This window comes from Heterocephalus glaber, unplaced genomic scaffold, assembly GCF_053883595.1.
Source record: "Heterocephalus glaber isolate CG9 unplaced genomic scaffold, H.glaber_assembly_v1.0 deba00001444, whole genome shotgun sequence".
Classification (NCBI taxonomy): Eukaryota; Metazoa; Chordata; class Mammalia; order Rodentia; family Bathyergidae; genus Heterocephalus; species Heterocephalus glaber.
Window position 1 is genome coordinate 23143953 of NW_028258297.1, and position 26431 is coordinate 23170383.

The 26431-nt window shown below is 35.0% G+C and overlaps 2 protein-coding genes across 14 annotated transcripts in view; one reads left to right on the forward strand and one right to left on the reverse strand.

Annotated features, from left to right (window-relative positions):
- Plbd1 (phospholipase B domain containing 1) overlaps positions 1–8560 on the forward strand; it is a 63427-nt gene extending 54867 nt beyond the window's left edge. Inside the window, exons 9-11 of the mRNA XM_004845836.4 lie at positions 2215–2400; positions 3030–3136; positions 5076–8560. Of these exons, the coding sequence (XP_004845893.1) occupies positions 2215–2400; positions 3030–3136; positions 5076–5258 (476 nt within the window). The 3' untranslated portion in view covers positions 5259–8560. The remainder of the gene's footprint in view (positions 1–2214; positions 2401–3029; positions 3137–5075) is intronic.
- The window catches only part of Atf7ip (activating transcription factor 7 interacting protein), a 136536-nt gene continuing 116156 nt past the window's right edge, over positions 6052–26431 (reverse strand). For 7 of the 13 annotated variants that reach the window (XM_087214064.1, XM_013072535.3, XM_013072534.3 and 4 more), the window contains exons 13-15: positions 24221–24403; positions 22195–22313; positions 6052–10663 (exon numbers count right to left, since the gene is read on the reverse strand). In XM_087214064.1, coding sequence (XP_087070190.1) covers positions 10244–10663; positions 22195–22313; positions 24221–24403 — 722 coding nt within the window. In that variant the 3' untranslated portion in view covers positions 6052–10243. The remainder of the gene's footprint in view (positions 10664–22194; positions 22314–24220; positions 24404–26431) is intronic. The other 6 variants (XM_087214065.1, XM_004845838.4, XM_004845837.4 and 3 more) reach the window with 2 other exon arrangements.

The window sequence follows — 26431 nt, forward strand, 5'->3', positions numbered from 1 at the left end:
TCACAAATCAACGGAGATAGGTAGTAGCGAGAAAAAGTGTCAACATAATAAACCTTGTTCTGGAGGTTAGTTTTTGTTCTTTAAAAAATGAGAATTTTTGACAAGAGAAAGTAGAGTGAAGGGAGGGAAAAAAGGAGAATAATTAGGAGACTATTGCAGTAGATGAGCTGATAGATAAGTAGCTAAGAGCCTAATAATAATAGTGTCCTTAAGAGATGCTTGCTAGAAGCAGAATTTCTCCTTTGGACTGTTGCTGATAGAATGGTGGATTTAGGTTCTTTGCAATCCCATTTCTAGCCAATGAAATTTCCCTCAGACTAAAAAGAGCTGATACCTTGTGTGTGTGTGTGTGTGTACTGTTGTATATTTTGCCAGAGGAGGGAAAAACAAAGTTAAATTCACTATCTTCCATATTCTTGACTCTATTGGGCCTTTTACTTGTGTTTTCTTGTTTGATCTTTATAACGTACTACCAGATAAATATTACTCTTACCATTTCACTAGGAGGAAAGATTTAGAACAATACATGTGATGTGCCCAAATAAGTAAGTCATGTTATGTAGACATTTTAAAGTCACCCAAGATCACCTAGCATTTATAAGCATCTGTCATATAGTGATAGAAGCTCTGGTGTTTTTAATTCGAAGTGCTTTTTCAAGTTTTGGAAGCTAAGGAAGGCATTTGAACTGTATGAACCTGTTTCTTCCTTATAAGGAGGGACTGTAATGGTTACATATCATCGTGTTGTGAGATTAAAAAGTTGCTATATTTTAAATGCTTTTGTAAATCATGAAAATATAACATGTAAAGCAGCCATTGTTTTGTTCTTTTGAGCTGTTCTCATACAAATAGTTAATATTTATTTAATGTTTACCAAGTACTAGACACTATCATAAATAGTCCACCTGTTTGAACTCATTTAATGCTCACAACAATCCTTAGAAGGTAATGATTATGTAACTTATAAGGCATCTTACTGTACCTTAAAGATGAAGGTACTGAGGCACAGAGGGATAATTTGTTAAAAGTCACATACCTAATGATGGCAGAATCAGGCTTCAAATCCAGGTGGTTTAACTTCCAAGTCGATACAACCTCAATACGTTCACTATGCAGTTTTAGTACTCCCTGATGCTGGCTCTATATTCCAGAATTAGAAAAGTTGAAAGTGTGTCATTCCCTTTGTCCCAATAATTTCCTAACTAAGGAGATCCCATACAACAATAAAAAGCCAATCAAGGCCCAATGAAATATAAAGGTAGGAATTTACTCCCTGAGTGATGCACACACTATTTTGACTGGTGTTTCTGTCAGCAATAACTCAGACCAGTACAATCTAGTGTTCCTAAAATGCTGCTTTTGAGCCAGGCATGGTGGCACACGCCCAGCACTCAGACGCCTGAGGCAAAGGACTGCTATGAGTTTGAGGCCGGCCTGGGCTACATCCTGAGTTCAAGGCCAGCCTAAGACCCTATTTCACAGACAAACATACACAATGACAACAAAAACCCAAGCCAAACAAAAAAACTAAAATGCTGCTTTTACTAGATTTGTGTCACATGTTTTGTGGTTAGTGACTGTGGGCTTGGCAAACTCTGAAGCTTTAGATGAAGCAGAGCCTTTACAGATGTTTGCAGTTAAAAATCTGCTAGAACATTAAAGATCATCCCAATATCTTCACATTAGGGCGTCTCCCTTCCCATCTATCCTGTCAACAAAAAATAAAATCAAAACAAGCTCAACTCCTTAAAACTTAATTATTGATCCTGAACCTAGAATTTAGGTTTTCTAGTTCTCAACATGGTGTTCTACCATCCTGTGGTTGGTATATAATGTCCTACCCTTTATGAACCATCTTTTGACAATTCAGTAAGTAAATCCACTTAGATGAGCTCCCCAGGTCATTTTGTGCTATACTTTTTGCTCTTCAGAGAATAAAGTTATTTTGTGGTTTATAGATTGCTGTAAGAATTTGGGGTGAAAACCAAAGAATTCCAATGCTTTTCTTCCTCTAACAAAAACAAATTTAGAGGTAAACCAATTCTGGAAACTATCAGTTTGGCTGCTGGGATTCACATTTCTTCATTTCCTGTGAGGTTTTATTTTGTGACTACACACATGACAATTTTCAAACTAAATTACTAATAGTTTCTTTTGCTCCATCATTGGTTTTCTTCCTTGTCAATCTCTTTCTTCTCTTCCATTCCAAATCAGGATACTGGCCTTCCTATAATGTTCCTTTCCATGAAAAAGTCTACAATTGGAGTGGCTACCAGCTATTAGTTCAGAAGCTGGGTTTGGATTACTCTTATGATTTAGCTCCACGAGCCAAAATCTTCCGGCGTGACCAAGGAAAAGTGACTGATATGGCATCCATGAAATATATCATGCGATACAACAGTACGTAGCACATTTCTCAAGAACCATTGTTCAAAATTCCTTTTCTTCCCCATGGATAAAGAATCCATGTAAGTTAATCTCTGTACTAGAGGGAATTATAGAAGTTATTTGAATTAAATATTTAGTGTTCAATTAATGCAATACATACCTTATACTCAACACATTAACTTCCTTTATATTTTACAGAATCTCTTTATAAAGATTTTTAAAATGAAAATATTACATGTAAAACATAGAGAATAACCCATGCAGTCCTCATCCCACCCACCCAACACCCACACAAGTTTTCTCCCAAGAACAAAAGCAATTTATAAAACCAAAAATTCATAAATGCTTTATTTTTAATAAATAGTATTAAAGTCAAATTGATACTATTGGAAAAAATGATGCAGATTTACCTGCTCTTTTCCATCCACTCTTCACTGTGCAAGGTTCTTGAAATAGGCTGGGCTTTGGGTAGAGGATTTAGTTAGCTGCTCCTCCCTAATACGAGCTGGAAGCAAGCTAGGCTGATGAGGACCATAGGGGTGTACTCTTCTAGGCTGTTAACAGACTCCAAAATCTTACTGCAGCTAAGTAAATTTCACAATAGCCAATACTCATTCTTTTTCCCCATCACTGTTTCCTAGATTATAAGGAGGACCGGTACAGTAAGGGTGATCCCTGCAGTACCATCTGCTGCCGTGAGGACCTGAACTCAGCTAACCCAAGTCCTGGAGGCTGTTATGACACAAAGGTAACATGCTACTAAGTGATTCCTTTTCCATTTTTTTTAAAGACAGAGTTTCACTACATAGTCCAGGCTGCACTTGAACTCGTGATACTCCTGCCTCGGCCACTGGAGTGCTGGGATTACAGGTGTGCCCTACCATGCCAGGCTACTGGCTTTTGAATTTAATTCCAATCAGCAATTAGGTAAAAACAAAACAAAAGAAAAAAACAGCTACTGATATTTTCTTAGCATAAGTAACAAAGATGTCCCTAACTACAAACTATTTCAAAAATCAGCTTTTCCTATCTTCCACTTACTAGTAAATCCTGTACTTTTGTAATGTTTCCATTTCCTCATCTGTAGATGGAAATAGTACTGACCTCACAGAGCGAGGGATAATAAACCTTAGTATCTATATGTATGTCTAGAATAGTACTTATGTGTAAATGTATTATGACTGTGATGATAAATTTTGCCAAAATTCAAAGGACATTACTGAGAACCATGTGATTTCAAGTAATCATGGCTTCAAATTTAGCTGTAGAAACAAGTATTGGACCAGGCGCCCAAAGCACTAAGGTTTCTCACATTAGAACTGATAAGTGCTATAATATGTCTCCTTATCATGTGTAACAATGGGTTTGCTGTGGTGCGCTAAAGTTGGCTCATACGGACTGTGAAAGTTAGTTGACATTGTGCTGATAGCTTAAAAACAGCCATAGTGGGAGGATTTACACCATGGAAATCAGCAAACACTACAAATCAGGGCCTCTTTTTTCATCAGAGAATTGGTTGATAAATTTACCTGCATCCCACTGGATTTAGGGTGTCAAAGTTAGCCAGTGGTTGGCAGAATCATTTTATCACATCCTTTTGCACTTTTGGCTTGGGCACGTGCCTTATGATTTTTATGTCCTAAATTCTGAAAGAAACTTACAAAATAAACTATTCTTTTTATTTATTCTTTTTTGTGGAACTGGGGCTCGGACTCAGGACCTTGCGCTTGCCAAGGCAGGCGCAGTGGCACTGGGCTAAATCCCCAGACCACAAAGTAAACTATACTTTAGCTCAGAAAATGATAGCACTGCCAGCACCACCTACACTTTTATTATCTATCAATCCAATACCTAATTAGGAGACGCTTTAGAGCATGACCTTTCAGCTATGTGAGGATGGCAAAGTTTTACTCTAAATGATGCTCAAAGTGTTGCATTTAATTTTTTTTAAAGTGGTTGTAGAGAACCCAGCACTCATAAAGCCCCATAAACATGTTTTGGTATTTCCTTCTTTTTCATATTTGCATTCAACAAAGTGCCTGAAAAAAATGCTACATTCAACCCAGAATACACCTCTGCTGCCTTGCCTGGGAGAACCCAACTTCACCTGTCAAATCAAATTCTGTTGAAGGATATATGTTAAAAATATAGTTTCTCTCTTTACAGCCATTTTGATTAAAAGATTTTCTTTCTTCTCTAAAGTTGCTTTTGAGAACCATGGACCTCACTTTTTGGTACCAAGCTCCTCCTACTTTAAAACTCGTTACCACACTGGTAACTTTTGTGAGGAGGATTATATTCTAGGAACTGCTCTAAGCACTGCTTTCCTTAATTCTCATAGCAATTCCAATGTCACATTGTCAATTCCAGAAAACTGAATCACAGAGGGGTTAAGTGATATTTAAGTAAGTTTTGGAGCTGGAATTCATAATTCTGTATGAGTTATCAGACTACAGCTCTCACAGCTGGTGACACGTTAATACATCTCTAATAGTCAATGGACATTTGAATGCCAAATGGATACAGAAGAGCATATAATGGAAAGGCATGAGGAAGCTTGCAGGAAAATTTTGTTTTATAGGAAGCTAATACTGTGAAATACTGGGGTAACAGGACATTAAAGATCATGCACTTAATTGAGTTTTCCAAATGGTTTTCTAAAATGCACCCCTCCTCTCTCTTTACAGGTGGCAGATATCTATCTGGCATCGAAGTACACAGCCCATGCCATTAGTGGTCCCACAGTCCAAGGTGGTCTTCCTGTTTTTCACTGGAGCAGTTTCAACAAAACTCTGCATCAAGGCATGCCAGAGGTCTATGACTTTGATTTTATTACCATGAAACCAATTTTGAAACTTAATATAAAATGAAGGATGGAGACAAAGGAATACAAATGGCTGTAAAGCAGATACAAGACATTTATATATTGTAGCTATTTTTTTTCCATCAGAATTAAGAAAATAAGTTGTTTATCGCTTTCATTTCCTCATTTTTATCTGCATTCACTATCTTTTCTGCAGGACAAATATTATGTATGATACATAACAATACTAGGCTTCAGCATACAAGCTAATATACAGAGGGGTATACCAGGAACCATTCTCTCATTTACCCAAATCCATTATTCTTTTTATGAATGCAGACAAAGACTAAATCTCCCAGGATCTCTTAGGTAGCTTTGCATGCCACTGAGTTCTCACCAATGGTATTGGAGATGAATACTACTTCAAGGTCTCTAAGAACCTGTATTCTTTGTGTCGTTTTTCTCCTTCCTCTGGCTACCTATGCTTTATAAGAAAGCACTAGGGGATTGTGGAGCTGTGCTTTCTAAGCAACCTCTAAGAGAATGCAGTTTGTGATTTTTCTGGTCATCAACAGGAAAGCATCAGTTGAGTCTTTGTGGTACAGCCTAGACATACAATATAATCAGTCTTACTGTTGTCTTCCATTAGTTAAAAGCACCATGTCCAATGGCGCAGAAATTCTGCATAGCAACTTTTCTTTCAAAACTAGAGAATTATATATGGTTGGAGTGCCAAATAGGTTACATAAACCAAAATATATAATACTATACAATGGATGATTCCAAGCAATGTGGAAGATTTTAAAAAGAAAAAATATAATGGTTGAGAAAAATCAGAATAAATCAGAGTACTCAGAATGTTAAAAACCCATTCATTTATTTCAAAGTATAAATCTTAGGCTTACTGGACCAACCCCACTACAGTTAACACTTACATAGATACCACTCTACTGTACATGAAAGAAGGGAAAGAGGGAAGGAGGGAGGGAGGCAGAGAGGGAAACAAAAACCTTCAAAACCTAACAAAAACAGGGCAACTTGCTACAGCCCAATTAATATCAGACATTAAATTGTCTTATTATTTACACTTTCAACTGCAATAAACAAAAAAATCAGGATGCAAGTTTCCTACAAAGAATTTATATTTATATTTAGTTTGAAACTGCTGATAAAATACTAAAATCAACATACCCAAAGCTGTTTGATTGCCCAATTACCTTATTTACAAGGGAAAAAAAAGTATTTACACATAAATGATAAGTAATTAATTGACTCTACAAACAAAAAAACAAAGAAAAGCTTATTTAAATGTGATAAAATTATTTGAAGATGAGAATACAAAACGTGTTTGTACTATTATATTTCTTCTTTTGGGGACCCAAGAGAGAAGTTTCAGGAATTAGATAAGTCTGCCATACTAACCTTTCATAAAAATTGCTGTGTACCTAAAAACCCAAAAGCAAATGAAAAATCTGTCCACAAACAAGGAAGGCAGAATCATATATTGGTTTTAGATAGTTATTTGCAATAATTGAATAACTAGGACATAGTTTTTGTGAAAATTAGAGTAAAACAGGCCAATCACAGGTCAGTAACAATAAAAACAATAACAAATAATCATGATATACTGCAGATACTGAAATGGTCCAAAAAGGAAAGTCAGGAGAATACTTGGAAGGTCTCTGCAGTACCATACCGTGCTAAGATATCAGTTCTGTATATAAAAGTAAGAGATGAAGAGACCACAGGCATTATTTTGTTAACCTTAATACAGTATTGAGAAACTTACGGAAAAAAATAAAGGTATATCATGCAATATTAAGGATAATCTGCTGGATAATAATTTGGAGAATATTTAAAGCCTAAGAGCAAGTAACAAAAATTAAGTCAACACTTATCCGGTGCTGTAAGAGAAGGTTCTGCAGAGATGCACCTAGGGAAGAGCCTAAGCTCCTTGATTTAGGTCATTTTATTCAAGGTATTTAGTATTGGCCAAGGAGGATAGGGGAGACGAACACTTCTCTGGGAGGCAAATGCTATCTAGATAAATACGCACTTTTCAAGGCAGCTCTCTACTTCTCTCATAAAGTCATATACTGTGTTAAACGGATAAAGCATTCTGCATATTTTAAAAGTGAGTCCAGAGAAAGCAATATAATTACCTCATAAAGATAACAGTTACCGCCTTTATATGCCATTTTAAATTTACTAGCAACAACAAAATTTTAAAAAGAGGTTACTCTGACACAGTGCAAAGTAGTGCCAGATGTTACTGTTACCTTTAAATGCCATATAAACATCTTTTGTTTCAGGTTGAAGCATCAGAAGCTTCCATGATTTCCAATAAGGCAATACCTACACAAGTATTGTCAGGCTAAAAATTTAGCAAACTCTTTCCCAAAATGGGGCAATTGAGCTTATTGGTAATACTTTGTAAAAAGATACCACGAAATTACCAAAAAAATAAATAAAAAAGATAACCCTGGAGTGTGAAATGCTACTAAAAAGTCTGAGTCCTCCATTCTCTCTCCCAAAGAAACTCAACAAAAAAGCTAGCATTCATCAACATTAAACCCCCCAAAAAGCCCAAGATTCTAATCTAGCACTTCTCAGTAAATCCAACATGTCTACTGCCCATAAACCCATGTCAGATTAATTTGAGAAGACCAACGATAATATACTTTTTTTCTTAAATAATTACAATCTCTTTGTACCTTCTACCATCTGGAATAAAAAGTTTTGTGTGATTATTTTCTGGAATAAATGTATTTTTAGAGTTCCTTTTTTTTCCCCTATTGACAGAAAACACTCAATATAGGCTAAAATAATACAAAATATTCATTCTACTAGACTTTCTTCATCTGATTATATAATGCAATTAAATTTTTAAAAACAAGATTAGTGTAGTGAATATTAATAAAAATGTTCAACAAGGGAAACTTTTGTGGACCAAGTAAGCAAATCTTTACTACATGACCAAGAAACCAGCTAATAAACTATTCTGAATATGAGCTTTCTACTCTGTAGACCAGAATGTTCTTTATCACATAATCAACATTACAACCACTTCAGGTAAAAACATGTATACATGCAGATATAGACAGGTGTTCATACATACAGATCTTGAAGTCAATTTTCTCCTGTTGAAATTTTCATTATCATAACACTGGGAAGTTCTTTCCATCATCATTTGTCCTAGAATAGGCAGTATCTACATGGTTGGTAATTTCATTCATGAAAAACTAATTCTCATTATAGTCTCATTTTTAGAGTAAAAGAAAGGCTTAGAGAGTTTATACCTTCTGGCAACTGTTGGTATTTTCTATTATTAATCAAACCTCACACCTAATAAAAGATAATTAAAGATAATTTCTTTACCAACTGGAATACTTCCTATTATAAGCCATCAAAGTTGTAAACTAATAAAAGGGATAGCTCCCTCCTGTAATTCTAGGAAAAAATAATGTATTTGGAGAAAGCAGAAATATAAAGTCAAAACACCAAGGGAAGAAACTTGAAAAGTTATTTCACTAACTTTGTGAATATCTTTCACAATATTCCCAACCACACTCATCTTTAAAACTTAAACCACCCTCTTGTCCTAAACTATCTACACTGAAAATACATACCTGATAACCAGTATAGCTTGCATTCAATATTGAAAATATGACTGAAATTTATTACTTTGAAGAGGAATGGAGATACACAGATTTTTATACTTAATTGTTATATGAAAGGACCCCAACAGATATACTTTAAATTCTATCCAAAGCAGATAAAGGCTAAATCAGGCTTAACTTGGCACAATCAAAACTGAAATAAAAGATTAAAAACAGGATAACATGAGCCGGGGATTTAGCTCAGTGGTTCCGCTGCCTGCCTTGCAAGCACATGGTCCTGAGTTCGATCCCCGGTACCAAAAAACCCCCCAAAAAACAAGAAGATAACATGAGAATAAAAAGGAAACCCAGCTTTCCCCTTTTATTAGCTCAATGTATTTTGTGATCTTTAGTATTTTCTTCCTTTGAAAGAATACATTATGGATACTGTAAACTAGAATTGCTTTAGAAATCTAATGCAGTGTGCAACATGGACGCTAAAGTAGGTTTGATGGAAACTTGTCTTACACACACAGTGTGGTTTCTCTTGGTCCCAATTGGTCCATTTTATGGAGTGTTAAGTAATGACCAAAACTGAAAGTATCTACATACTTAGATGAAAATGGCAAGTCAAATGCAGTGGTACCAGAGATTTGCGGTGAGGAGTATATAAAGGCCTTGGTTTAAAAATTACTTGAGGGATATGTGCCAAATATGATGAAGATGAAAGAGAAATTGAGGTGGAAAGGCTAAAAGGGAAGAGTAAACAACAATGGAAATATGGCCATGTTTATTTCTGTAGTTAATCTTTAAGGCACAAATAAATGTAAAAACCAGATTAGGAAAGGATGGGGGAAGGGTTCTGCAGATTGTTTTTCACCTAACCACCCAGGAGAAGAAATCAAAGAAAAAAATGAATAGATCCTTTCCTGTGTTCCAATTAATCTATTTTAAGTTAGCCAGTATGCTTTTCATTTACTTCTTTGGGTTTTGTTTAGATTCAGTTTATATCGCTTAACTATGATTCTACAGAAGCCTTATGAGCAGAATCATGCCAGTTACATACCTCAGATTCTTTGATCTACTCGCTTCATACTGAAAGAGAGGTAAATTTGAGAATGAAAATAGGAGATCCCATTGCAATAAACACACAAATAGGAAAAAACAAACAAACAACCCATACAAACACCTATACATATTCCCCAGACTCTCATAATTAAAAGACGGTACACATTTATATTTCAAAACCCTGAAGCTTGAATTGTCCAGGAAAGATTGTTGCTTTATAGGCTGAGTTTATTTTACTTCTGCTTATAAACAAATGTAGTGTATACACACATCAGTCCAAGAAATCTTGCACAATGTGGATTTTACACTGGGTATCATGCACAAGATTAAAAACAAGACCAAAAAGTGGAACTTCTGAAACAGGAGAAGAGAAAGGCTCCAAGGTTTAACTGCTCTGGGAAGAAGAGATCACATCAGTTGACTGAGGATCACAGAAAGGTCCAAAACGTCCATAAATATCCTTGGCTCGCACTGCAAAGTAGTACTTGCTGCCAGACACAAACTGGGTAAGAGTGCATGCCATGGGCAAGGGGAGTGCCTTCACTTCCCCAATCTTCTTCCACTGTGAGGGCACGGTGGCACTGGGCTCCTCGTGGTAGGCATAGAGGTGATAACTATCAACAGCAGCACAGCTTCGATCCACCTCCAGAACACTCCATGACAGTACAATGCCATTCTGACTCTGAACTCGTGCTAACTTCAAGTGTGGCTTCTGAGGCAGAGATGTGCTGGCAGCTTCTGGAGGCAGACGCTGTGGCTGGGGGGCTTCTGGTAAGGGTGCTGGGTGCACAGGGCGTGGGGGCTCCTAAAAAAAGAAGAGCCATTTTTATTTATTGTGATCAGAGAAAGGACTATATTAGAATGCCAGAATTAAGACACCTTAGAGATCGTACAGAGACACCATTTTACATTTAGAATTCTGGGAAATACCAAATACCATACCAAATTTGACAATTACCAAGTGGTGATTTGTAAACAATCATGCCCAAAACAGTGCTGAGGCTATTCCTACTAACTTCCTAGATGTAAAATACTGAGATTTTCTTGGCAAATAAAAGCCTTTACTGATGGAACAGCATTTTGAGATATACCACGGACACAAGAAGTGTTAATCTACTTCTAGGAAGATATTTGAATTTTAGTATAGCATTAAAAAATGTCAGTCTACCACATGAAATGAGGAATATACAACTGTACTTTCATTTCAAAGCTGTTTTGCATTATAGACAGAATATTCTTATAATTAAATACATTTAATGCTGAGCGTGTATTATGTTCTTGGTTAGTCTGCATGAAAAAGGTAGGTCAAATGATGAAAAAGCAAGAGACACCACTCTACCAATAAAGACACACACAAACTCAAAATCAAGGATGGAAAATAATACTTGAAGCAAATGGAAACCTGAGGTGAGCAGGAGTAGCTGTAGTTATAGCTGACAAAATAGACTTTAAACTATATGAAAAGCAAAGAAGTCACTACATAATGATCATGGGATCAGTTCAACTAGAAGATATAACAATTATAAATCTATGCACATTTGAAATCAGAACACTCAATTTTATAAAGCAAACTAGCAGACCTAATGGGATAGACAAGCTCCAACAAAACGGGGGGATTTTGACTACTTTCATCAATAGATAATCCAGAAAAAAAAGAAATCAAAGTTGAACTATACTCTAGATCAAATGGACTTAGAAGATACTGTTAGAATATTCAATCCAATGCCTTCAAAACATTTTTTACATCAACACATGGAACCTTCTCTGGACTAAATCATATATTAGGCCACAAAACAAGTGCTAACAAATTCAAAAAACACTGAAATCATATGGTCTATCTTTTATCATAATGGAAAAAAAAACTAAGTCAACAACTGAAGAAATTTTAGAAATTATACAAATACATGAAGACTGAACAACACACTACTGACTGAACAGTAGAGGACCATGAAGGAAGACAAGAAGGGAAATTTAAAAAGCTCTCAAAACAAATGAAAATGGAAACACAACATACCAAATCTTGTGGGATATAGCAAAACCAGTACTAAGAAATAAGTTTATAGTAGTGAGTGCTTGCATTTTAAAAAACTTCCTCAGGGACTTCAAAAAGCAAGAACAAATTAAACCCAAAATTAGTAGGAAAGAAAAAAAAAACCCAGAGCAAAAATAAACGATAGAGACCAAACTAAAGAGCTGGTTCTTTGAAAATACAAGCAAAACTGCTTTAAAATGTACAAAAGTTATAGATTAGTGATTACTAGAGAATAGGAAGGGTGTGAGAATACTGAGTGTAGAAAAAGGGAGGTCAGACTTGATCTGTGCATGCATGGAAATACTGTACTGTCCACATTACTATATTTCCTTTCTCAAAGTATTTTGTTTCCTAAAATGATTTAAATCACTTCAGTAAATAATATTTAAAGACATAGTTAACAAGATCTAAGAGAAAATGGCTGAAACCATGAACCCTGGAAATAACATCAGAGTTTTGCTTAAATGGACTATAATATCTTTTCTAACTCTTAAATTTTTATGATTCAGAATCTGCTTCTGGTTAAGTCACATGAATTTTTGTTTTGTTTTTGCCACTGAATGGAGCTTATTTCAGTTTTATACATAAAACAGTATGACATCAAATTTGATGTATAAAACTGAAGTATATAATCAAGTATATGCTTGGGTTGTAAGAAAAGGTAGGTGGCAATACAAGTTAAGATTGTTTATTTGCCGATAAATGTTAAAACTGGGTTGTGAATATGTAGTAATGATCATACTGTTCTTTTATATACATTTGAAAATATTCATTTAAAAAGTTTTTAATTACAAAAATTAAAAGAAAACTTTTTCTGGTGAGATAGTTTATTCAAAAAAAATTCTGTTTTTTAAAAAATAAATTTTTATAGACTTGATGGGTTATAAAATTTTAGAAATATACTATAAGAAGTTTTTGCTATAATAGTTTTTGAAAAAATAATGAATAAAAACGTATCTGAAGCACCAAACAACAACAACAACAACAACAAAACCCAACAGTAATGGTGTATTTGCCACACATTCAGAGTTGAAGCACTAAAATCAGACCACATGACCTTTAAATGACTCTGGCTCCGACACCAGCTTCAGTTAATAACACTGAATCACCACTTAACATCTTTGTGACACTGGGTACTTCAGAGTACCTACTATACAGTAAGTCCTCTATTAATAATACTACTTTATTTCACTGTAATGAAATAATAAAAATAGTAATTGCTAAAAGCATAAGCTTTCAAGCTGGAATGCCTAGGTTCTTGTGAAGTATGGCCTTATGTTGATTATCCAATCTCTCTGAACTTTAGCTGCCATAACTATTTTAAAAAAAGATCTTAAAAGTTCATCAGGCAGTAGTCCTAAAGAACTCTGTGTGAGAACCAAGTACATTAACAATGCTTGAAACACAGTAAACACTCAATAAATACTAGCCATTATCATGAGTACTAAAAGATGTTTTATAAGATAGTAATAGCCTCGATTACTTGCCTTCCCTGTCATAAGTCAGCATTTTCCTTTTTTTTTGGTACTGGGGATCGAACTGTCTGCATTTTCCTTTACGAGACATTCCATAATAAATACTGTCATAATCATGTAACAATAAAATGACATCATTTTGCAGGCTAAATTATAAGGAGAAATTTTTCGTTTTCTCTGTTCTGTCTTAATAAATGAATTTGTTATCAGTGGACTATTTAAAACAACTTGATGACAATATGGCAGCTAAAACTGGTTTTAAGACCCAAGAAAAGAATAACATTAGAACATGGAAAAATAAAAAATACTCATGAATTTAACTACTGGTTAGAAATGGCCAAATGGCCTCTTTTACATCATTTGCCCAGGTACAGACCTATTTTTTGTACACAGTATACAGTACAAACTGAATGATCATCAGCTGTAGGAACATTTATTTATAATGATAATATTCATTTTCTAAAATAAATTTCTATCAAAAGACCAGAAATGCCTATCATCACCCTTTGATATTACTACTTTAAGGAAAAATGTTAACTACAAAAAAATATTTGACAGAACTTCCAGGAAGATGGTGGAGCAGTAAGCAACAGCAGGTCAGTCTCTCTCAGATTCAGAATGCAGACATTGGAATATAACAACTTGTTGAAGAAAAGGAGGAGGGAGGTGCATCCCTGGGACCCAGGAAGTATCTGAAAGAATTGGAGCCCACAGGGAAAGTGAAGAGACAGACTTCAATGAAGAAAAAGGAGGTGGAAAATTGCACTTTCTCTTTGACTCCTGGCATGAGAGAGGAGGCTCATACCTACAGACACAGTGAAGGCAGGTGACACCAAAGGCTTCCACACACAATGACTCCAGAGTACTCCATGGAAAAAAGCACCAGTCGAAGGGAGCAATGGATGCTGTGAACTACAATGGCTGGTGAGTGAGTTCAGTCCAATGTCTCCTGGAGAGGAAGTTTGGCTAGATGCTGTTTTAGGGAGGGGCTGATTGAACTCAGAACTCAGGCTGAACAACTCAGGCCCTAACCCCACAATCAGGTCAGGATCAGCTTGAACTTCTGTGGAGCTAAAGGCAACAGAATTGGCATCCCACCCAAATCCTATTGCAGGCTTGCTGGGATCATCCAGGTCAGATAAGGGCTCTGTCTGTCTCCTTTCTCTAGGAAAGACAGCAGAGACACACCCTGAATTGGACACTACCACAAAACTGTAGACCCTAGAAGATAAGCACAGACTTAAAATCACAAAGAAATCTTTTTTCCCCTTGATTATGTGTTTTTTCATGAGTGTGAATATTGTTTTTAGTATTTCGGTTATATTTAGTTCTTGTTTTTGTCTTTTCCTTCTTTTTTTCTCTCCTGTCTTCACCAGTTTCCCAAAGCTTGGATACTCTGCCTTTGTTCTTCAGCCTTGCTTCTTTCTAATCTCTTTCTCTTCTATTATTTTTTTATTTTTTTTCCTCTTCAGTCTTTTACATTTTCTCCCCTGAGGGTAAAATTGCTCTACTGAGAGGATATTTGCTGTATACAATTTTCTGGGTTGTTTTAGATTTTTTTATATAACTATAAAATCTTGTAAGCATGATTTAAAGAGGTAAATTAACTTACCACATTTTCTAGACTGTACCTGATGCTGTTATTCCTGATTTTGCTACTTCACCCAAGTAGTTGTTGTGATCAGTTGTTCTATATACTAACACCAAGAATGTCTAGGGGTCATAAACAATATCATAGTCCAGCACCAAAGAACTGGGTGTGAGGCCAAATAGGCAACAGTTCTCATCTCTAAGAAATTGAAGGGGCAGGATCGTGGGACAGACTCAAAAGCCAAAGCCAGAACATCTAGAAGACATCTCTGAAAAGTAGTTACATCCTAAGGAGGTCTTGATACTAGTAACAAAGCTGCCATAAGCAATTTACAACCATTAATGTGGAAAATAAATTTTTAAAAATAGGAAAAAAAAAAGATACAGAAGCAAGTTGCAGCCCCAGACCTCCAGCTCACTCATGGCAACTCTAAGGGACTCTGAGGTAGAAGAAATCGAAAGCCATCCAGCTGACTTTTCTGAAATGGTAGTAGTGAAAGTAACAAAGTAGATAAATGAAGCTGTAGAAAAAAACCTAATCAGAAATAATTTCACAGGTAACCAAAGAGATAATGACCATAATGAAGGACATAATTAGCGAATCTACAGTAGATACAGAAAAAAAGTATATAGGAACTTAAGAAAGTGATGGAAACCATGAATGCCCAACATAGGAAAGAACTGTATTCCATGAAACAGATTCAAACAGACTTCTAGGAAATTAAAATTTCTATTGAAAGTATACCCAGCAGAATCGATCAATGTGAGGACAGAATATCAGACCTAGAAGACAGGTTTGCAGTTAGCAATCATCAAATGAAACACTTCTTAAAAATAGTGATTATAAAAAAATCAATCCAATAGCTGCTAGATGATACAAAGAAGAATAACAAGATTGATAATCAATGAAAAATCATACCACAGCACAAAGGACATAAAAAACCCATTCACAGAAGTAATGGCAGAAAAGTTCCTAAGCAAGGAAAAGGAATCTGACAGAAGTGAGGCATATAGAACTCTGATTAGCCACGATCAGGAAAAAACTACATCAAGCATATAATACTCAAGATTCCAGAAAATTCAACACAAGAACAGAATATTAAAATCTTTTAGAGAAAAGAAACAAATAACCTATAAAGAAAAGCCCATCAGAATCACAGCAGACTTCTCAACACAAACCCTGAAGTCAAGCAGAGCTTGGAGTGAAGTATATCAAGCCCTAAAAGAACAACTTCCAACCCTGATTGATGCATCCTCCAAAATTATCTTTCAAAATTAATGGAGAAATAAAATACTTCCATGATAGAGAACACCTGAAGAAATTCATGACCACCAAAAGAGCACTTCAAAAAGATCTGAAGGATATTCTAGACAAAGACAACAATTCCATGAATCCCAACAGAATGAATCCACTAGGTAAGGTACCAAGGCAAAGAAAGGGAATCAACAAGTAAAAAATAAGTCAGTACATATCAGTTGTAATCATCAATGTAAATGGTCTCAATTCACTGGGCAAAAGAGACCGGGAGAATGGACCAAGAAGCAAGATCCAACAGTATGCTGCATACAAGAAACATATTAAACTCAAAAATAAATTCATACACTGAAAGTCAAAGGATGGGAAACAATACTCCATGTGACAGGAACCCAGGGAAAACCAGAGGTAGCTATTCTATTTGCAGACAATGAACATTTTAAGCCAAGACTGATCAGAAGAGACAAAGAAGGTCACTACATACTTGTCAAGGGAACAATCCAAGAGGAAGTGATAACAATCATAAATATATATGCACCAAACAGCAGCACACCCAACTATATAAAACAAACATTAATGGACATGAAAAATCAAATAAACACTAATAGAACTGTAATGGGGAACTATAATACCCCACTGCCACAAACAGATCAACTAGACAAAAAAATCAACAAAGAAATATCAGTACTGAACCAAATCTATGAACAAATGGACGTAGTAGGTAGGTAGGTATTTACAGTGTTCCAATTCACAAAAGAACACATTCTTCTCAGCTGCACATGTGACTTCCTCCAAAACAGACCACATACTAGCCCAGAGAACATGTTTAAGTAAATGCAAAAAAACTGAAATTATCCCATGCATGGTATCATAGTGCAATAAAACTGGAAATCAATGGCAAAAGAAACCACAAACACTGCATAAACACATGGAAATTAAGTAACACCCTCCTGAATAACCAATGGGTCATGGATGAAATTAAAGAAGAAATTTGACAGTTTCAACAATTAAATGATAATGCTAATACAACATACTGGAACGTATGGGATGCAATGAAAGAAGTCCTACAAGAAAAATTTATAGCGGTGCATTCCCACATCAGAAAAACAAAGCAAGCTCAAATAAATAACCTAATGTTGAACTTCAATCTTCTAGAAAAACAAGAGGAAGTTCAACCTAAAGCACATATGAGGGATGAAGATCAGAACAGAAATCAATGCAAATGGAACTAAGAAAACAAGAGAAAGAATCAATGAATTAAAGAGTTAGTTCCTCAAAAGATTAAGTAAAATAGACAAAGTCAAGTGTAGTGCACTGATGCATGCCTATAATCTCAGCACTTGGGAGGCTGAGGCAGGGGGATCACTGTGAACAGCAGGCCAGCAGGGACTACATAGTGAGTTCAAGGCCAGCCTCAACTACATAGTGAGACCCTGTCTCAAAACAAACAAACAAAAAAGCCAAAACAAAACCAAAAAAAAAAAAAAATCTTAGCCAATTTTATTTAAAATAAGGAAATAAAAGACTCAAAGCCATGCAATTAGGAGTGAATGAAATCACAACAGATCCTGGAGAAATCCAGAAGGTTACCAATACTTACTTTGAGAACCGGTACTTTAATAAGATAGAAAACGGAAGAAATGGACAGATTCATCGATTCATATGAATTACCAAAGCTGAATCAGGGAGATATAAAAATTCTAAATAACCCAATATCAGTCAACAAAATAGAAGTAATTTTAAAACTATCAACAAAGAAAAACTCAGGTCCTGATGGGTTCACTGTTGAATTCTACAAGAAATTTAGAGACGACATAAGGCCACTACTACTCAAACACTTTAATGAAATTGAAAGGGAAGCAACACTCAAAGTCATTCCCGGAAGCAAGCTGTATCCTGAAACCAAAACCAGAAGGAGCCAACCAAAAAAGAGAACTACAGGCCAATCTCCTTACCGAATATAGATGCAAAAATCCTCAATAAGATACTGGCAACCAGAATGCAGCAAATCATCAAGAAGATTATATATAATGACCTAGTAGGCTTCATACCAGCGATGCAAGGATGGTTCAATATATGCAACTCAATAAATGTTAATATATCACATTAACAGAATCAAGGACAAAAATCACATGATCATCTCAATAGATGCAGAAAAAGCATCTGACAAAGTCCAACACCCATCCATGATAAAAACCCTACATCGCAGTGTAAATTACTATAATTAAAAAATGGTGTTAAATCCTTTGGGTTATCCACCACCTTAAAATTATACCTATTTCCTTTTTTAAAAAGGATATCAGTTAGAATTGGAGATTTTTAACAGTGGTCATTATCAAAACTGTTATTTTCCACAGAATATAGAATATGTATTTTTTTCATGTGTGTTTTTAACTGCGCTACAGATACTGAATGCATCTTGAGATAATTTAGTGTTTTTAACTGGTACATAATTTATCAAGCAGTACATGAAAGTGTAATAATAAAATGTCTATATATCTTTAGTTACATTCAAATTTGTAACTTTATAAACATGTTTTATGCTTGAGGAATTTTTAAGGTGGTAGTATAAATGGAAACTTTTTGAAGTAGACTGGATATGGGCCAATAGCTCCTTGTGACTAGACTTTTAAACTTTGCTCATTCAGGCAGGTGCCTGGTTTCTAGGAAAATAATACACAGCCATTTTTGTCCCAGAAATTACATAACTCTAACTGAAAAAAATGAACATTAGATTTCCAGATAAACAACAATATTGTCTGAGAGGAAAACTGGTGTTTTTTAGACTCATGGAATAAAAATTTATGAAGGCAATGAAAAATTAATTGAAGATTAATGCCAGATGGAGATTAGGAATAATGTTTTGCCACTTCTGCATTATTTAGAAACACAAGTTATTGTACATTTGCAAACCATTTATTGTCTGGGCAATAATGGCTCAGTTTAATGAAAGTTTCCTGTAGTGCATTGGTATGGATTAAATACATAAAATATTCTATTAGATTCAATGTTGTATAAAATATTATGAGAAAAAAAGAAAAATATGTTATTTTGCCTCTAAACTTTGATTTATTGAAGTTTTATTTGGCAGAAAAAAATTGAATCATGGTCAATATTGAAACCAAAGTAAAAGGGGAAAAACCAAAGTTATTTGTTTTGCATGGCTAAGCCATTCTGTTATTTCTGTAAATATTGTGATTTTTTTTTCTTTTCTTTTAAAAATTTTGTTAAAGAAATTCTAAAATTTTTAAACACCTGCTTTCCACAATAAACCATGAACACTAAAGTGAGATTACTTCCATATTAACTTTCTTTCTTTTCTTCTTTTGGTGTGAGAGATCAGAGGTTTAAAGTTTTACTCCTAAGATACGTTCACAGAAAGAAGCAAGAGGACAAGAGACAGAGAGACAGGGTTATACTACAGTTACGGATTTGCTTCCATTTGCAATGGTTAACTAAGTCCAAAAACAGTTGTCAGAACCAGAAAGAAATCCAGAGCTCGGGACCAAGAGCAGACACTTTGCCAGGAAAAGAAGGGACAACATTATTCTCATTGAGTCAATGCCAGATAAAGAGGAAAGCTTACTTCCATAATGGTAAGCATATGCAGAGTGATAGCAGGAAGGAAGATAATTCACAATCTTTAACTTCTGAGGTTTTGTATCTCCAGTTTAACTCTTTGGCAAAAGGAGACAGGTTTTATCAGTTGAAGATTTACTCCCTATATGTGACTGTAGGAATTGTATGTGGAAATGGATTAACATATCTGTCTATGCCTAAAAGATAATAAAAATGAAGTATTTCTTTGAAAATAAAAACTGCAGAAAACTGGAATAGAAAGTTTTTATCTCAATTTGATAAAAGCCATCTATAACAAATCAACAGTGAAAACCATACTAAATGGTCAAAAACTGAAAGCTTTCACTCTAAAACCAAGAACAAAACAAGGATGCCCACTATTACCACTCCTATTCAATATGGTCCTGGAAACATTAGCCAGAGCAATAAGACAAGAGAAAGAAATAAAAAAATAAGGATAGGGCCCAGGGATTTAGCTCAGTGGTTTCGCCACCTGCTGCGCAAGCGCGAGGACCTGAGTTTGATCCCCGGTACCAAAAAAAAATAAAATTTAAAAAAAAGGATAGGAAAGGAAGAAGTTAAATTTTTCATTCTTGGCGGATGACATGATACTCTACATAGAACACCCCAAAAACTCCACCAAAAGACTCCTAGATTTAAAAACCAAATTTAGGAGCATAGCAAGATACAAAGTCAATACTCAAAAAACAATAACATTCCTGTACACAAATAACAAACTCACTGAGAAAGAAATTATGGAAACAAAACCTTTCACAATAGCATCAAGAAAAATGAAACACTAGAATCAATCTAACAAAGGAAGTAAAAGATCTTTATATTAAAAAGTACAGTACTCTAAAAAGAGATCAAAGAGGATATCAGAAAATGGAAAGATATCCTGTGTTCAAAAAAAAAAAGACACGAGGATCAAAGAAACAGAATAGAAGATGCAGAAATAACTCCAAATACTCTCAGCCACCTTATCTTTGACAAAGGAGCCAAAAACACCTTCACTGGAAAAATAATAATTTAATAAACAGTGCTGGGAAAATTGGCTTTCCACATGCCAAAGATTAAACCTAGACCCATATCTCTCACCACACACTAAACTAAAATCAAAATGGATCAAAGATCTAAGTATTAAAACAGAAAACTTTATCTATTGGAAGATAAAATAGGTAGAACTCTTGAAGACAGAGGTGTAAGCAAAGACTATGAACAAACCCACAATCCCACAGGAAATATTACAAAGAATCAGCAACTAGGATCTCATCATATTAAAAAAGCTTTTGCACAACAAAAGAAATCATCAACAGAGTGAAGAGACAACCCACAGAATGGGGAAAAACTTTCACCAGCTATTCCTCAGACAAAAGAATAATATCTAGAATATATAAAGAACTCAAAATAATCAGATCCCCTCCCCCAATTTAAAGACACAATCCAAAAATGGGCATCTGAAATGAATGGACATTTCTCAGGTGAAAAAGTACAAACAGAAAATAAATATATGAAAAAATGTTCAACATCACTGGTCATTCAAGAAATAGAAATTAAAACAACACTGAGATTCCATCTCACTCCAGAAAGAATGGCTATCATCAAGATATCAACCAATAACAAATCCTAACAAGGCTGCAGGGGGAAAGGAACCCTTCTCCACTATTGGTGGGAGTGTAAATTGGTACAACCAATATGAGTATCAGTATTGGAGATTCCTCAAAAGACTAAAACTTGAGGTTCCATTTGACCCAGCTAGTACCCTTCTTGGTATCTTCCCGAAAGAGTTAAAAGCATCATACCACAGCAATACATGCATACTCATGTTTATAGCAGCACAATTTGCAATAGCTAAATCTTGGAAACAGCCAAGATGTCCATCATCAGATGAATGGATAAAGAAAATGTGGTTTTTATACACAATGGAATACTACTCTATCATAAAGATAGACTTGAGACATTTTTATGTAAATGGATGTACCCTTGAGAACGTACTTTTAAGTGGAATAAATCGGACAGACATGTTTAAATATTGGATTGTTTCTCTTGTATAAGAAACTGAAAGCACAAATAAGGACCAAAATGGATAACAAATATTGAGAAGTAGGAAGAAAATGTTCAAATGGAGAGAGAACAAGTGAAGGAGAAGGGGAAAGGGGGAAGGGAAAAAAAGAACAGAAGGAAAAAAATAGAAATGTAGCTTTTGTAAATAAGGAGAGGAAGAAGGATTGAAGGGAAGAGAGGAGAATGGGGATAAGAAAGAAGAATTAAGATATATTATGTATAGGTACAAATTCCCTATGATGAATGTGATCTTTATGTATATCCAAAGTGTACCAATAAAATTAATTTAAAAACTATTTGACAGTTTTCTAGTTGAGAACTTAGTAAAGCTAAGCACCAACATTTACAGTATGCACTTGTGGTGGTCGGTGATGCACTGTGAGCTGAGGTCCTGCTGATCCCAGGGTTAGTCCATTGTTTACAACATATGTGGTTGTTTGAGGCACTCGAACAGTAACACCTACAAAGGAAAATTAAGGAATAGACATCAGAATTCTACTGTAAATTTGGTGGAACACTGACTAAACACTTGAAGTCAGTGAAGCAATGTTTTTAAAATTCAAAAGGAAAAATATTTCTGACCTTGATGTCTACACTCAGCCAAATTATCATTTAAGTGTGAGGATAAAGAAATCTCTATATATGCAAATATACTGTGTGTATGTTTTCTTAAAAGTATACTTTAAAAAAAACTCCAAACTCTAACATTCCCATGAACCCTTTCTCACATAAGCACTGGAGAATGTGTGCCACTGATGCGAAAGAAAAAAATGCAGAAAGAGGGAAAACATGAAATACAAGAACAGAGATCAAATACAGAAAAAAAATACATATCCCTACTAGCAGAAATACAAACAAAAGTCCTACAACACTTGCCCAACACACGGAGAAGGCAAACAAGCCAGAAGGAACAGTGTGACTCAAAAGACAACACATGGAAGCTGTCTTTGTAAAGATCCTTCCTGGCTCACACTTTCAAAGAGGACAGAAAGCTCAAAAAGTTGTCCTTGTCTTACATTAATGAGGTTCCTCTTTCTCTCCATGCCCTGCTGGCCAGGTGAAGATACTCATTTCACACCACAGAAAACTGTTATAAAATACCCCAGGTTACAGAAGTAGAAAATTTAGAGTGATTAACTGTTTCAACCATACATTCAGCATCTGGCCCAAACTATAGCTCTGCCAGATGTCCTGATTATGGTGAATCTAGTTTCCCAGCACTCACTCACAATCATTATCAACCTGTCTTCTTAAGCCAAATTATGATCCAGAGACATAGTTTACTTTCTCCTGAAGCTATCATCTAATAATATTATTGCAGTTTCGCTACTTAGCTAGATTTGTCCTCACTATTAAATTTTTCAAAAATAAGTCATATATATATGTACTTTTTTTTAGTTACATGCATACTGGTGATAAAACTGAAGAAAAGAATGACCAATAGAAAAGAATGGTAGAAATGGTTACATTAGTAGGCTTATAGATACTGACAGTTCATGGGTGGTTCACTTTATTAATTCTCTTTAAACTTTAAATACAGCTTTTATATAAACTTGTCTTTATTTTACTATGTATAGTATATATTTTACTAATGTATATATAGTATATATAAGTATATCATATCTTACAACATTTATGTAACATGTTGCCCATATATATGCATATATACACATATACAACTAATATATAATATATATAGGAAACTACAAGGTTCCTCTAATATTTTCATTTCATTTCCACCTTTTCTATCTTTTAAGACTTTCTTCTTTTGGAAGCTATCCTTTACCATGATTTCCATCATATGGGCTAAGCCACAACTGATTATTTCCACTTTAATTAGACAGAGCATCTCTTAACAGATTACAGACCAGTATCAAATAAGGTACTATGATAGCATAGTCCAAAAATAAAGTTAAACATATAGCACATATGTCCAATTTTCTCTGATTAACTTTCTTAAGGGGAGAAAAGTGAATGAGTAATAAGATTTTAGGGGCCACTTTTAAAAACTATTTTTAATAAAGAACACTATACTGTATATATAACATTATGTTCTGAAATGTGTAATTGTGGAATGGCTAAATCAAGTTAATTAATGTATGTATTACCAACTTTCAAGTACACAATTCACTGTTATTAACCTATGCAATAAAACTATGCTGTACAACAGATTAAACTTTTAGCTCAGTGGTGCTGCGCCTGCTTCACAAGCGCAAGGTTCTGAGTTCGATTCCTGGTACCGGGAAAAAAAGCCTTAATATATTACAAGAACTTTTTGCAAAATCTAACACTAATATAAGCTACTTCAACTAAATGCTGAAGGGAACTACATATACCTCAGAACTATAGGCAAAAAAAGTCTCTTACTATTTTGAGGATTGACCTGGCGAACAGCAGGAGCCTGCATAACAGTTCCTCGCAGTGGGGCCTGAGCTGGTGGTGCTGGGAGAGTTGTATAAACCACCTGATGGTTTGTAGGAGCTCTTGGTACAGGAAGTCTTGTGGTCACCTGAGTTACTGGACGGTGTGTTACATTCACGGTGGTTGGAGCTAGTGGAAAGTAGAAAAATGTATTGAGAATGCAGAAGAATCTATATTAAGTGAACAGTATTAAATGATTCTTAACCTTACATAAAGTCTAATTAACTAAAACAGGGAAAGAGAGATAACAGTCTCCTTTGTAATCCTGCAAGGATGAATGACAAAGCCAATCAAAATAAACAGTATTAAAATCCAAGCTTCAGAAGAATACCTCAATCCTATCTAATTCCCTTCCCACTCTTCAGTTTGACTAGATTACAATCATGTGAACATTTTTTAAAAAGGACCTACATTTAAGAATATGACTGTTATAGGAATGACTTAAAAGAGCAATTTTTCCCTCTTCAATTTCACATTGTTCTTAGTAGAGTAGAATTACTGGCCCTCAGGGCCTTCTCTCAAGGAAGTATAAATCTAAAACTATACTGTTATTCCCACAGGCTATGAAACTGGCTGGCTATTTTAATTAACATTTTTGCACACTCCCCCCCACCAGATCAACCTACATCTCTGGCTCCCTAGTATAATTCACATTTTTGTCTATCTCTCCCCTATTCCAACATTCTTTGCATCTATATTACAGACAGCATACTTTGCGTAATGTTAAAATATTTATTTTTTTTAAATGAGTCCTAAACATTTATTTACAATGGAACTATAATAATGTAATTTTTTGCTGGAAGTAACAGCACATGCCTGTAATTCCACTTTGGAAGGCTGAGGCAGGAGGATTTACTTGAGTTTGAGGACAGCCTGGGCTACATAGTGAGTTCGAGACCAGCCTTAAACACACAGCAAGACCTGTCTCAAAAAGGAGAGAAGTATGTGACTTTTTGGTGTAAGAGATGGGGTCTTGCTCTGTTGCCTGGGTTGTTCTCAAACTCCTATGCTTAAGTGACCCTCTGGCCTTAGCCGCCCAAATAGGACTATAGGTGAGTGCTACCAGGACTGACGATAACAGTGTTAAGAGTCACCATTTTCTTGTTCATAATTCTCTGAATTAGAATCACACGATTGTATAGTAACTATATAATAGAAAATTTAATAAATATTTTTATATAGTTTTTTTCCAGTACTGGGGATTGAACCCAGGGCCTTAGTATTAAGCTACATCCCCAGCCTTTTTCATTTTTTATTTTGAAACAGGGTACCTCACTAAGTAGCCAAGGCTGGGTTTGAACTTGTGATTGCAGAGTGGTGGGATTTCAGGTATATACTACCACACCTTTCAAGTTTCTTTACTAAAAAGATCTTGCAGCCTAGAGATGTAGCGCAGTGGTAGAGCGCTTGCCTAGCTTGTATTAGGCCTCAGGTTCAATCTCTAGCACAATAAAATAAAAAATAAATGCAACTAAAGACATTTCAGACTTTATATGTGAGTTTCAATGTGAGCCTTCAGAAAAGGGAAGAAAGTATATAAGAAAGAACAGTTTGGAGCCAGGGATTTAGTTCAGTGGTTCTGCTGTCTGCTGTGCAAGTGCAAAGACCAGAGTTGATCCCTGGTACCAAAAAAAAAAAAAAAAAAAAAGAAGTAACAGTTCTCTCTCCATTATGCTCGTGTACTTCATCATGACATTTCCGTCTAAAATACCTAAATTAGGTAACTGTCATTATAACTTTGTATAAATGTAAAGAAATAGGTATCACTGCTCTGAAGGTTAAATTTAATAGTAACTGCCTATTTAGATAGACTAGTAGTACTTCAATATGAGAATCAATATAAAACCTCTATGCCAGAAATAAAGTCATATAAACACATTGTTTTTAGTGGCAATGTCAACAAAGTAAAATATAGTTTAAATGACAGGAAATTCTGGATAATCATTTAGAATTCTGAAATTGAACAAACCTATGCCAAACCGTTAGGCACTTATTGCCTCAAAAACAATTTCATTATTGAAAGACTAGTTAACAAATAGTTTACTAAATCACTACAAAATATCCTTTTTCCTACAAGTTATTTTGGTATTCTAAGGAGAATTTTCATTGAGTAAATCTCATTTTAACTCAATGTTTTCCTTAATTAGAAGAGTGCTT